Consider the following 13,371-nt stretch of genomic DNA (forward strand, 5'->3'; position numbering starts at 1 on the left):
AATAAATTAAGATATGTTCTAATGTAAACTTAATTTAAATTACTAAATTATCCCGGGAAAGGTTCTAATGTAAACTTAATTTACCATTCTAGATTATGAAAATTACTAAATTATCCCTTAAAATGTTATGATGTAAACTTAATTTACAATTCTAAACTATGAAAATTACGAAATTATCCCTTGAAATATTATAATGTAAACTTAATTTACAATTCTAGACTGAAAATTATGAAATTATCCCTTGAAATGTAAACTTAGACTATGAAAATTACTAAATTATCCCTTAAAATGTTACCATGTAAACTTAATTTACAATTTTAGACTATTAAAATTATAAAATTATCCCTTCAAATGTTACACAATTTTAGACTGTGAAAATTACTAAATTATTCCTTGAAATGTTATAATGTAAATTTAATTTACAATTCTAGACTATGAAAATGACTAAATTATCCTTTGAATGTTACGAGGTAAACTATTTACAATTCTAGACCATGGATATTACTAAATTATCCCTTGAAATGTTAGCTTTCAAGTTTATATGTTTTTTTTTATAGTATTATATAATTTAGAAGAAAAATTAATTTGCGTCACATGAAATTCTAAATATATATTTTTCAATTTTTGCATGGACATATTATGAAAAGCTGTTTGTCGTACGTTCCACCACATGGGCACCGCCATACATGAAATAATAATATATATAAAGAATAAATATACATACATGATACATAGATGTATGTATGTATCATGTATGTATATGTATATTATATTTTGAATATACACAATTATTATAATTTCTACCCAATAATTAAAAAAAATAAATCATTTTCTCACCAAATTAAATATAATTAAGGTGATTTTTTTGTGAAATTAAGAATTTGAGGTAAAATTTAATACAATTAATTGTCTAAAAATATCTAAAAAAATCATCTTCTGGCCCAATAGTTTGAAGAGCTTATTACCTAAACCTGTTGGATATTATAAAGATGTTTAAACCAATTTTTTTAATTTTTTTTAATTAGCTTCGGACGAAAATACCCGATATTTATTTATAGGGATGAATTTTAGTTTATAAATTTTAAAAATTATTTTTTCTTTCAAAATTTAGATGGGAGTTTGTAGAACATAAGGTTTAAATAGTTATCGCGCGTGTTAAATAGGTCTTCTTTAAGGATCAAAGATACAGAAACCCTCATTCATTGTCATAGTTTTGTCCAAACTCTATTGAGTTTACCGTTCTTCATAGTTTCTTGAACTTTTTTGGGGTCTCGCTCTCAGAGTTCAAAAGTATACTCTCTCCTATCACACGACTCTGTTTTCATATCAGGTCTTCCTCTTTCTTTTGACCAACGTGGAGTGGTTTGACTTGCACCTCAAAACCCTTAATACTTAACTTTGAAATTTGAGGGCTTTGTTCCCGAAACTCCCTTCTCCCCCTTGTTGTTCCCTACTTAGCTTTTAAAAGCTAAAACGTTCACATTGAAGCTAAAAGCGTGCCACTAAAAAAACTCTATTTTATTTCAATTCAAAGACCAACATGGGTTTTAAAAAATATTTTCCACTTGGAAGAAATAAAGTTATTTTTAGCATATGGAAATATAAATTACTAACTTGACTGTCTTAGACTGAAAAAAGGGAAATAAAAAGTAAAAAATAAATTAAATAAATTAAATAAATAAATAAATAAAAATATCTGTACCAATGAGATATTTTGAGTTGGAAAAGATATGATTCCATCCGAATCAATCCGTCCATGCATAAATCTTATAGCCTTTTGGACTTGGGCTATAAGTAGGAATCCAACATATTGGGGGGTTTTCTTTCTAATAAGTTATTAAATAGGGGACTAAACTCAAATTTTAAACTTAATATCCCATTTAATATAATTTAAACAAAATTAGATAATAAAAAAGGAGAAATTTTTAGTTTTCTCTTTTTATTTTTATATATATATGAAAAATCATTAAATAATCCATAGTACTTTAATTATAGAAATATGACGAATTAAGGTCGATGATGGATTAATTTACTTGTAATAATTAAATGTAAAAGGAGAATATTATATTTAATTTTAAAAAATAATTATTATTTAAAAATTATATTATTTTAGTATATTAGATATTTGTTGTTTTTGATCCACTCCCAACAAAAAGGAAGTTTGGAGTTCAACTATACATATCTAATATTAATTAAGATATTTTTGTACTTTTAATTTTCTTTTTATGCCACTAATTATCTTTAAATATTTAATTATTCCCCCCTTTTTTCAAGTTCACTTCCAATTGCATCCAACCTCCATTTGCAATTAACTGCTTTTAAAATATTTATTTATTTTAAATTATTTATCATATTAAGAAAAAACATTTTGGCTTATTTTAAGCCTTACAATTTTTAAATATTACCAAACAAACTAATAATCTATTTTAATGGATTTTTTTCACTCTGCAATTATTTAATTAAAAAAAATCCTATACGTGAACTAATACAGATTTTGCATTGGGCCTGTTGACCCATTGGGCTGAAAATAGAATCAAGGCCCAAATTCAATCTAACACCCGGCCCAATATGTCCCACTTGTGATTTATTTATTTAATTTTCGTTCCCCTTTTTATCATTTTATTAATAAAAATATCTCACATTCAAATATGAGGGCACCTACCTAGGAATGTTCAAAACCCTTATTTCATTGTCCCATGTTGGCACATGAATGGGTAGGCTAAAAAGCAACATTATTTTAATAAAAATAATAATTAAATATGGGTTTAAAATTGGGAGAAATTTTCGTGTTCTTGGTGTCGTTCAATCGTTAACAATAAAAAAATAAATAAATAAATTTACTTTTTTTCTCGGGTTTTATTATTATTCTATCTCAATTATGGGTTTGGTTTTTATTTTTATTTTATTTATTTTTAATTTATTTATCAATATTATTTGTGTAAGAACAAACAAAAAAAAATTGTTATTTTTTTAATTATAAAAAAAAATGATGAATGATTTTTTAGGAGCATGGATAAGACAACCCTCTCTAGGCCCCTACCTATACATCTCTTTTTGAAGAGATAAGAAACAAATATTTAAATATTGAAAATTTAATTGGCAAGATATTTTAATTAAATAGTTTTTAAGAAATGGAAAAAAATATAAATATATATTTTAATTGTTTTATATATAAATAAAGCACGAAATCACCTTTGAGCCCATTTAAAAAAATTTCAAATTCAATAATTAAAAAAAAAAAACCCCATAATTTTAATGAAATGTCAATTTCACGAAATTAAAAAGATATATAATAAAAAGGAAAGATAATACCTTAAAATTATAATTTCTAAACATCCACACGCTTTAGAAAACGTTAAAAAAAAATAATTTAATTTTTAAAAAAAGAAATATATAGTAATAATAATAAAATCTATGGGGAAAAATCAGGTGCGGGCGAGTGTATTATAGAGTGAGATCCAAAAAGGTTGAAAACTACAGGAAAATGGAATTACACATAACGCCGTGTGTTGGAATGTGAAAGTTTTGACATTTCGTCGCCGTTACCGTGACCGTGACCGTGACCGTCAAGAAACAGCGAGGCAACAACGTTTTGGTTTTGGGTATCATCCAGTGAAGGGCTTAACCCGCGAAGGCCCCTCTTTATAATAAGATGCTCCTTCACGCCTCTGTTCTCTTCTTCTGTTCACACACCTTCACTTTCCCATCAATTTTTCCTCTCCCTTTTCTTTCCCCCCTTTTGTTCTTGAGGGCGAAGAACAAAATTCATTACCAGTTCTTGTAGTGGTGGTTGTTAGAGCGATGGTTTATGATGATTTGATGAAGACTTGCATCATTTTTGGTTATGGAGCTCACTCGTCTTCTCGATTCCCTGATGTTCTTACCAAAAGGTACTCTCATTGAAGATCCAATTCCATTTTGTGTTCTTCCTCACTCAATGGTTGTTCTTCTCTAGCTCTACGAATTACTTTGTTTCTTGATTTGTTCATATGGCTCGGTTTGTTTCGATGTGAGAAATCGGAAAACAGAGCTAATTTCTGGAAATTTTGACGAATTTGGAAGGATTTGATGGGTTTGATTCGATGTTTTCCTCCTATGTGTGGGGGATATCAAGAGATTTTAGGATTAGGGCTAGATATTGTGTTTCTATAGCGTCTGTGAAATCTTTTTCTTATTTAGGGATTTGTGTTTTTTCTGTATAATAATTCACCTCCTTGCCTCTGTTCTGTTCTATTCTGTTCTGTTTTGTTCCTTCTCCCACTTTCTGGGAATTTTCTTTCGATATGGTTTATGTTTCTTTGTGTTTTTGTGTTAAATTTCTTGTGAGTTTGTGAGGTTTGTGTTATTTCATTGATAAATCTTAGGGTTTTGATGGAGGGAAGATACTGTGGGGATTGATTGATTGATATAAGCCGCCACAGCTGTTTATAAGATATTGTGTGTTTGTGGGAATGGCTGTATTTAACCCATCAGATTCAATGGAGATGATGAGTTGAAATGGGAGGCTCTCGACTTACAGCTCTTTCAATGGAGAGTCATCACCCTTCCACACTTTTGTCTATGGATTCCAGTGCTTCTTCTCATGATGAATTGGATTTGGAAATGAATCGTCAAATCGTTCTTCCCCGCCCACCCGATATCAATCTTCCACTGTCTGCCGAGCGTAGCCCGCCCCAGCAGCCTTGGAGCTCTGATCCATGTGACATTTTAGATGTTGGACTTGGTTCACAGGTTTACGAGACAGAGAGCTTCCTTAGTGTCCCAAAAGTTGGGCGGAAATGCGTGAAGCGTGTTGATTGTATTTGGGGTGCTTGGTTTTTCTTTAGCTTCTACGTTAAGCCGGTGATGAACGATAAGTCGAAGGCAAAGATTATCCGGGATAGTAATGGGATTTCTGGGTTTGAAAAGTCTGATCTTAATTTGGATGTCTTCATGGTTCAACATGATATGGAGAATATGTATATGTGGGTGTTTAAGGAGAGGCCTGAGAATGCATTGGGGAAAATGCAGCTTAGGAGTTATATGAACGGTCATTCTCGTCAAGGTGAGCGCCCCTTTCCGTTTAGTGTTGATAAAGGTTTCGTTCGATCTCACAAAATGCAGCGGAAACACTATCGGGGTCTCTCGAATCCTCAGTGTGTTCATGGAGTTACAGTTGTTACGTCTCCGAATTTGATGGTTCTTGATGAAGAAGATAGGAAGAGATGGGTGGAGCTTACAGGCAGGGATTTGAATTTCACCATCCCTCCCGAGGCAAGTGACTTTAGTTCATGGAGAAATCTTCCGAACACGGATTTTGAACTCGAGAGGCCTCCGACTCTTAAGAGCGCCTCGAACTCTCATTCGAAAAAACTGCTCAATGGATCTGTACTGAATTTGTCAACTCAGCCATCGAACCACGCGAACTGTGACGGGATGGATTTATCGCCTGTCAGCAGCAAGAGGAAGAAGGATTTCTTCTCGAATGGCAATGACGACGATTGCTACTTGGCTGTGAATAATCACACGACCGATCGCATCTCCGAGATAGAAGTCCACCCGAATGAGCCACATTGGTTGAACGATTTCAGCGGGGTAATGAAGAATGTTTACGGACCAGTAACAGCTGCTAAATCGATATACGAGGACGAAGAAGGTTATTTGATCATCATCAGCTTACCATTCGTTGATCTTCAAAGTGTCAAAGTTTCATGGAGGAACACTGTGACACATGGGATCATAAAAGTATCGTGTGTGAGCACGTCGGGGATGCCGTTCATCAAGAGACATGATAGGACATTCAAGCTCACCGATCCATTCCCCGAACACTGTCCCCCGGGTGAATTTGTAAGGGAGATCCCTCTAGCAACTCGAATTCCTGAAGATGCTAATATAGAAGCATACTACGACGGTCCAGGATCTGTGCTCGAGATTATGGTGCCGAGGCTCCGCATCGGCCCTGAGGAACATGAAGTTCGTGTCTGCCTTCGGCCGCACCTGGGAGGAAATGATCTTATGTTAACCTGAGATGTGTCATCTGTATGAGTAACAGTTGTGACTGGAGGAGGTGAGGTAGGCACACTTCAATGTTTACTAACTAAGCTTCATTTTAGTGTTCTTTGATAATGTACTTTTGTATTTGCTTCTTATGTCATTCTTTGCTCACTAAATGTATGTCTCATATTTAGAAATTGATATGAACTTATATTTGTTTTTTTTTTTTTTTTTTTTTTTTTTTTTTTTTTTTTTTTNTTATACAAATATCATTGGTTGTTTTGATTATAGCCAAATTTTTTCCGTAATTGAAAACGATTATGTCGATCCCGTGAACCCATTTGCAACTCCGAGTCGTCTCGATGATTTGGTTGGTGTTCTTACAGTTTATATATCTTCTTAGTGCATAATATTCAAATCTGACGACTTATACTTATCTTCATTGATTCTTTTTCCATGGGAACTTGTAATAAAAGCGAATACCAGATCAACTTATCACTTCATTGACATTTAAATTAATGGAAAATTCAACTCAATTGACTGAAATTGAATAAATTAAAGATAAAATCCATAAAGAAGATTTGATTCGATCCAATAAAATTTAAAATCCTCGGAATTGATTTTTTTTTTTTTTGGTTTTTTTTCTTTTTTTCGGTGTGCGATTTGATAAATCATATTCATTTTAAGGGTTACAAAACTTTTAAATTGCTCATATTCCATTATGTTTGAATATTGAGTTTGCTTGAAAGAATTTTTACAAAAAATAAAAGGATATAAAATTGGATGGCTTTGACTGTGACAGATAGGAAGAGAGTCAAGGTTGGCGGCTGAGATAAGCATTCCCACAATTCTGATCTCCAATTGTATATTTCCAAGCTGAAACCGCGTGTAATAACACCACACTCTATACGGAGCTTTGAAAACAAAACCATACACCTCCATATTAAATTACTAATCTAGAAGAAGCCAAAACTATCTCTTTAATAAAAGTCCTCATAATAATTTTACATCTGCAAAAGTAAGCTGAGGGAGTTTTGTGGCTTAGAAGTAATTTCCACCTCTCACTAAAATGTTTTCAAAGAAACTTTTATAACAGAGAGTGGGAGACCAAGAAAAAAAAAAAAAAAAAAAAAAAAAAAANGTAAACGGTGGCTTACACTCGTTGGGCCACTAAGTGATAATTCAAAATCCCACGGTTCCAAAATGACAAAAAAGTGAGATAGGACCGACATTGCAAATACTACAGTCGAACTCGCTTAGTCGACTTCCTCGATCTTGGGACCAGCACCGCTACCTCCGCTAGCGCCGGTCGGGATGCTGTCGTCACCAGCGCCGCCCATATCGGCTCCAGCGCCTTGGTACATCTTCGCGATGATTGGGTTGCAGATGCTCTCCAACTCCTTCATCTTGTCTTCGAACTCATCGGCCTCAGCCAGCTGGTTGGCGTCAAGCCACTGGATGGATTGCTCGATGGCATCTTCGATCTTCTTCTTGTCAGCTGGGGATAGCTTGGCGCCGATCTTCTCGTCGTTCACTGTGTTCCTCATGTTGTATGCGTAGTTCTCCAAGGCGTTTTTGGCTTCTACCTTCTTCTTGTGCTCCTCATCCTCCGACTTGTACTTCTCTGCCTCTTGAACCATCTTCTCGATCTCCTCCTTTGAGAGTCTTCCCTTGTCGTTGGTGATTGTGATCTTGTTCTTTTGGCCGGTGGTCTTATCTTCCGCAGACACGTTCAAGATACCGTTGGCATCGATATCGAAGCACACTGTGATTTGAGGTACACCTCTGGGAGCTGGAGGGATGCCGGAGAGCTCGAATTTTCCAAGCAAGTTGTTGTCGCGGGTCCTTGTTCTTTCTCCTTCGTATACTTGGATCAACACACCAGGCTGGTTGTCGGAGTAGGTAGAGAATACCTGCTCCTTCTTGGTGGGAATTGTGGTGTTTCTTGGAATCAAGACAGTCATGACACCACCGGCGGTTTCCAAACCAAGCGAGAGTGGGGTAACATCCAACAAAAGAAGATCTTGAACCTTCTCATTGCCTTCACCGCTCAAGATGGCAGCTTGAACTGCGGCACCATAGGCAACAGCTTCATCGGGGTTAATGCTCTTGCAAAGCTCTTTGCCATTGAAGAAATCCTGCAGTAACTGTTGGACCTTGGGAATCCTAGTGGATCCACCGACAAGAACAACATCGTGAACGGTGCTCTTGTCCATCTTTGCATCCCGCAAACACTTCTCGACGGGTTCCATACACTTTCTGAAAAGATCCATGTTCAATTCCTCGAATCTGGCACGAGTGATGGTGGAGTAGAAGTCGATTCCTTCATACAAGGAGTCAATCTCAATGGTGGTCTGAGCAGTGGATGAGAGAGTCCTCTTAGCCCTCTCACATGAGGTTCTCAACCTTCTGAGAGCCCTTGGGTTGCCACTGATGTCCTTCTTGTGCTTCCTCTTGAACTCCTGGACAAAGTGGTTGACCAATCTGTTGTCGAAATCTTCACCACCAAGGTGAGTATCTCCAGCAGTGGCCTTCACCTCAAAGATACCCTCTTCAATGGTGAGAAGAGAAACATCAAAAGTACCACCTCCAAGATCGAAAATCAAAACGTTCTTTTCCCCGACACTGGTTGCCTTCTTGTCAAGACCATAGGCAATGGCAGCAGCCGTTGGCTCATTGATGATTCTCATGACATTGAGACCAGCAATAACACCAGCATCCTTGGTGGCCTGACGTTGGGAGTCGTTGAAATAAGCAGGAACGGTAACGACGGCATTCTTCACATTGAAACCAAGGTAAGCTTCAGCAATCTCACGCATCTTAATGAGAACCATGGAAGAAATTTCTTCAGCAGCGAACTGCTTCTCTTCACCCTTGTAGCTAACCACAATCATGGGCTTGTCACCAGGACCAGGAATGACCTTGAAAGGCCACAACTTAATGTCGCTCTGGACTGAAGAGTCACTGAATCTTCTTCCGATCAACCTCTTCGCGTCTGCGCCCAATTCAAGCAGACAATTAATTAGTTAACAACTCAATTCGAAACACATCAAAACAGAGAATCGATGACAAAAACAGAGTACGATTGCCAATTCACAAATGCCATGCGATTGGAGAGACACATTGACAAAAACTAACGGTCTAATCTTGTAAATATAAAACAAAACACCATTGCAGGAGGACAAGAACCTGTTAGGAACTGTCGTGACAATGCCGAAAGACATTATGAATAAATGATTTTCCATCACATTGAACTAAAGTACAGAACCCCTCAATGGACAACAAAGGTTATTAAGAGAACCACAAAGGTTATCCACGATCGGACCAATTGAAGTCCAATAATACGAGATTCAAAGCTATAACAATAAAAGAATGCACAATGACGAACAATACAGCTACGTACTACTCATAAGTTCTTTAGGTATAAATAATAAGTCCTGTCTATATCATCAATGCTATATTACATACATGCCACATTTCAAAATCATGCAATAACTAAAAACAACGGATCCACAAGAAACAGGATTAATTATCGATACAAAACTCAGATCCAAAAGAACTTCCAAGAATAAAACTAGATCTACAAATCAAAAACATAGACAAAACCAGAACACATTCACCAAGAACAACATTTCTAAATCCGAAGGCAACAAAAAAAGAGAATAACTAATAATGTCGTTAAAAACCGAACGAAACTCGAGGTGAGACGAGATCCGACAACAAAGAAAGCGAAGGAGATGGATCTTACCAAAGACAGTGTTTATCGGGTTCATGGCGACCTGGTTCTTAGCAGCATCACCAATCAAACGCTCGGTGTCGGTGAATCCAACATAGGAAGGAGTAGTCCTGTTACCCTGGTCATTGGCAATGATCTCAACACGGTCATGTTGCCAGACACCAACGCAAGAGTAGGTGGTTCCGAGATCGATTCCGATAGCCGGACCTTCTCCCTTGCCGGCCATTATGGTGTTCAGCTACGTTGGTAGCTAGGAAGAAGAGATAAATGTGGATCAAAGAAAGAAGAAGCGGAGATCTGGGAAGAAAGATGAAATGAACGAGAGGCGTAACTAGGTTATGTGAAGTAGTGTTGCAGAGGGCAATGAGATGATTATATACCCAGAAAATTCAAAAAATTCCAGAAGGTTCGGAATCCCTGTGTCTTATCCGAACCGTTGGATCGAAAAGAGAATGGACGGCCAGATTTTATCAGACGAGGTCGGCGTAGACTTCAGATTTCCCTCTTTCCCTCTCGCGCCGTGTATTTTACAAACCCTTTCCCCGACACGCGGAAAAATATTGAATTTTCTTCTCATTTTTAATTACAATCTTTTTTTTTAATTGTCTAAAAGTATCTAGATGGTTCCATAGTGTATTTTTTTATTTTGTATATGAAAAAATAATTGTAATAATAATAGCCACAAATTATATATCTTTTATTCACAACTATATAATAATTTTTTTAAAATATCTTCAAATATTTGAAAAAAATGTATAATGGTCGTAGTCTATTTGATTAGATAGAATTAGACATGTTTGTAAGACAATATGAAAAGTAACACAGCATGTTACAAGAAACAATGAAAACATGTAACACAGATGTTTCCAAACACAATTTAAAAACAATGAAACCATGTAACACAAATGTTTGAACTTGAAATTTATGTCATGGGCCCACAGATGTTAACTTAGATTTCATGGTCGGTGCATGCACCATAATATTATGTTGCATTTATGTATGTTATGTGATGATGTATAATACCATGTAATGTATGTATGTGATGTCCTAATATATCTTGATACGAACAATGATGTAAGATGAAAGACACGATGATGGTTACGTATGCATGTATGCATGATGCATTTGTGAACTCTAACATGGATGAAAGAAATATGAAATGATTTTGAAGTTAAGCTATGATTTTTAAATCATTAGGACATCATGCATTTATGTATGTCACGTGCATCCAGATACTTTCCCATTATGTTATGTTAGTATAGATTCGTATATTCGATGTTTATGTTCGCCATGATATCATGCGGACCTTTCTCCTTTTGTGTCGTTCAGTGACGTGTTAGTGTGAGTCTCCTTAGTGGGTCTATGTGTATGGGCCGTGTGTAGAGAAATATCACACATCCAACCTTCTTCGAGATTGGAAAGAACTTAAGGTCATGGAACGGTCTCAAAGGATATGTCTGATAATGCATATTTGTGTTTGCATTACTCAAGTGAAAATGACGAATATAAATACTGAACAGAATGAAATGGCAACAGTCCATAGGGGCATTTGTGACAATTTCTTCTTCTTCCAACTAATTGGGTTTGATAAATGGGCCGCAGAAACTGGGCTACATTCGGTGGCAAAGGCCCATGATAATTGGGCCAACATAATTATTTGATAAAATATTAAGTTAAAATATTGGTTGTGTATATTTTCATAAAATATATATATTTTTTTAATTTTAAAAATGTTAAGTACATTTCTAAACCTATTCAAATTTATAAGTAATTCGGGACAAAATTAAAAATTTAAATGCCCAATTTTTTTTTTTTTTTTTGCAATTTTTGGGGCAACATCACCTCATTTATAATCGATTTTATCTAAACCAAAATATACCTCAATAAAAAAAATGATATTTAATGATTCGATAATCGGTGGTTACTTTTTTCAGCACAAAAAAAAAAAAAAAAAAACGCNTCCACTATTTAGAAGTCAAATAAATGGAGAGTCTAATTTTTTTTTTTTTTAAATTACGGTGTAATAATATATATGTGGTGAGCGGACAATTGTAATACTCGAATTTCAAACTCTGTATAGATATAAAAGTCTTATCAGGTTTGATGCAATCACGTGCTATGTTTATGATCGACATCCATGAATTTCAAGTTAAAATTAGGCTGCATACCTAAGATAATAAAATTAATACTTTATGAAATTTATAACCAAGAGATCATCAAAATTATGCTTAAATCAACTTAGAAAAAATAATTAATTTTGTTTGTTGGTAATATTATATTTTATAGAGGACGAGAAGGAATAAATCATATGATTTGTTTAACGGTCTTAAATAATTTTAAAATATGAAAATATTGTTAAAGTTATATAAGTGTTTGAAACCAAGATGATTTGAAAGAAGTAAATTATGAAGAATGGAAATGACGTATAACGTTTTACCATTATAACCTTAGAACAAATGTCCATTGCTTTTAAAAAATTTCAATAATTGATTTTATGAAGAAGGAAAAAATCTCTAATATTTCTAAATTATATCAATTTTTATTCTAAAAGTTCAATTATTTAAAATTTTATTTTAAAGATCTAATAAATAATAATATTTTTATCGAAATTTTTAAAAATAATAATAAAATATTATAGATTTGAAGTTAATGAATTTATGAAAATGATTATTATTATTATTATTATTTTGTTAAATTAGATAATAGATATTAACAATTTTCTAAATCTAGGACTCAATTATTATTATTATTATTATTTTCTGTCTTTTTGTGACATAAATTCTCAATAATTGGCTTCCAAATCAGAAAACCAACGAAAAGAAGACACGTCAAGTACACGTGTACGAATCATTCTCTTGGCTCTCCGCCATTGCCGCAAAGGCAAGCTCCTGATGGGTAGGGACGCATCAGAGCCGTCAGTTTTCCCGAACGATATTAATTGACCGGCCACTAGTAGGCCACTTGGCAAATAGTCAATCAAAATCTGCCACGTGTTCCTCCTTACCCGTTACCTGGGGTAGAGGGATTATTCGTCTCCATATGTTTAGGTTGTTACCAATATTACTCAAAATTAAATTAATTTTTAGTACAGTGGGCCAGACACAGGTGCAGGTGGGCCTCCAAATTCAGATCCATTGAATCCATACCACTAATCAAAACTAACATTAGGGGGCATTTTGGGTATTTACTCCCCAAACAACACCACTTAGCTTAACTAAATCTATATTTGATTAACACGCTTCTTACCCTACTTTATTTAAATGCATTAAATTTTTATAAAATATGTTAGCGACCGTTTTTTTTACCCAGCTCACGGGTGAAAAATTCAACCCATGGAACGTACTATAGTACTATGTAGTAAAGAGCCGATATTATGGGGTCAAATTTTTCCATATGAATTATCGGAAAAGATCAGTTTGTGATTTATGAAGTAACTTTTATCCGCTTGATGACCGTAGAAAATTATGACATAAGCGATTCATTAGATTTAAATTATAATTATTAATAACATTAAAATTAAAAATTAAAAATTAAAAATGTAACATCAAGCTAACTACATGTATTTTTACATAAATATTTTAATGCATAGGGAACATGAACGGATAGACCAAAATTAATTTTGTTTTAATTGGGCGGTTGAAATTAAATTCCAAGATAAATAT

General features: G+C 34.4%; 2 protein-coding genes across 2 annotated transcripts; one reads left to right on the forward strand and one right to left on the reverse strand.

Annotated features, from left to right (window-relative positions):
- The first annotated feature begins 3,657 nt into the window (after nucleotides 1–3,657).
- On the forward strand, nucleotides 3,658–6,203 carry LOC111781402. The gene is made up of 2 exons (XM_023661963.1): nucleotides 3,658–3,890; nucleotides 4,365–6,203. The coding sequence occupies exon 2, from the start codon at nucleotides 4,498–4,500 to the stop codon at nucleotides 6,004–6,006; it is 1,509 nt and encodes a 502-aa protein (XP_023517731.1). The 5' UTR covers nucleotides 3,658–3,890; nucleotides 4,365–4,497; the 3' UTR covers nucleotides 6,007–6,203.
- Nucleotides 6,204–6,930: 727 nt separating this feature from the next.
- On the reverse strand, nucleotides 6,931–10,065 carry LOC111781472 (heat shock cognate 70 kDa protein 2-like). Its single transcript, XM_023662082.1, has 2 exons — nucleotides 9,722–10,065; nucleotides 6,931–8,968 (listed from the first exon to the last, which is right to left on the reverse strand). Exons 1-2 carry the CDS (start codon nucleotides 9,933–9,935, stop codon nucleotides 7,230–7,232), a joined length of 1,953 nt encoding a protein of 650 aa, XP_023517850.1. The 5' UTR covers nucleotides 9,936–10,065; the 3' UTR covers nucleotides 6,931–7,229.
- Nucleotides 10,066–13,371: the final 3,306 nt, after the last annotated feature.

This window comes from Cucurbita pepo, chromosome LG19 (assembly GCF_002806865.2).
Source record: "Cucurbita pepo subsp. pepo cultivar mu-cu-16 chromosome LG19, ASM280686v2, whole genome shotgun sequence".
Taxonomy (NCBI): domain Eukaryota; kingdom Viridiplantae; phylum Streptophyta; class Magnoliopsida; order Cucurbitales; family Cucurbitaceae; genus Cucurbita; species Cucurbita pepo.

Coding starts and splice junctions, on each gene's coding strand:
- LOC111781472 (XM_023662082.1), bottom strand. CDS start 9,935: ATGGCCGGCAAGGGAGAAGGTCCGGCTATCGGAATCGATCTCGGAACC. Junction 8,969..9,721: donor CCCGATAAACACTGTCTTTG/GTAAGATCCATC, acceptor AATTGGGCGCAG/ACGCGAAGAGGTTGATCGGA.
- LOC111781402 (XM_023661963.1), top strand. CDS start 4,498: ATGGGAGGCTCTCGACTTACAGCTCTTTCAATGGAGAGTCATCACCCT.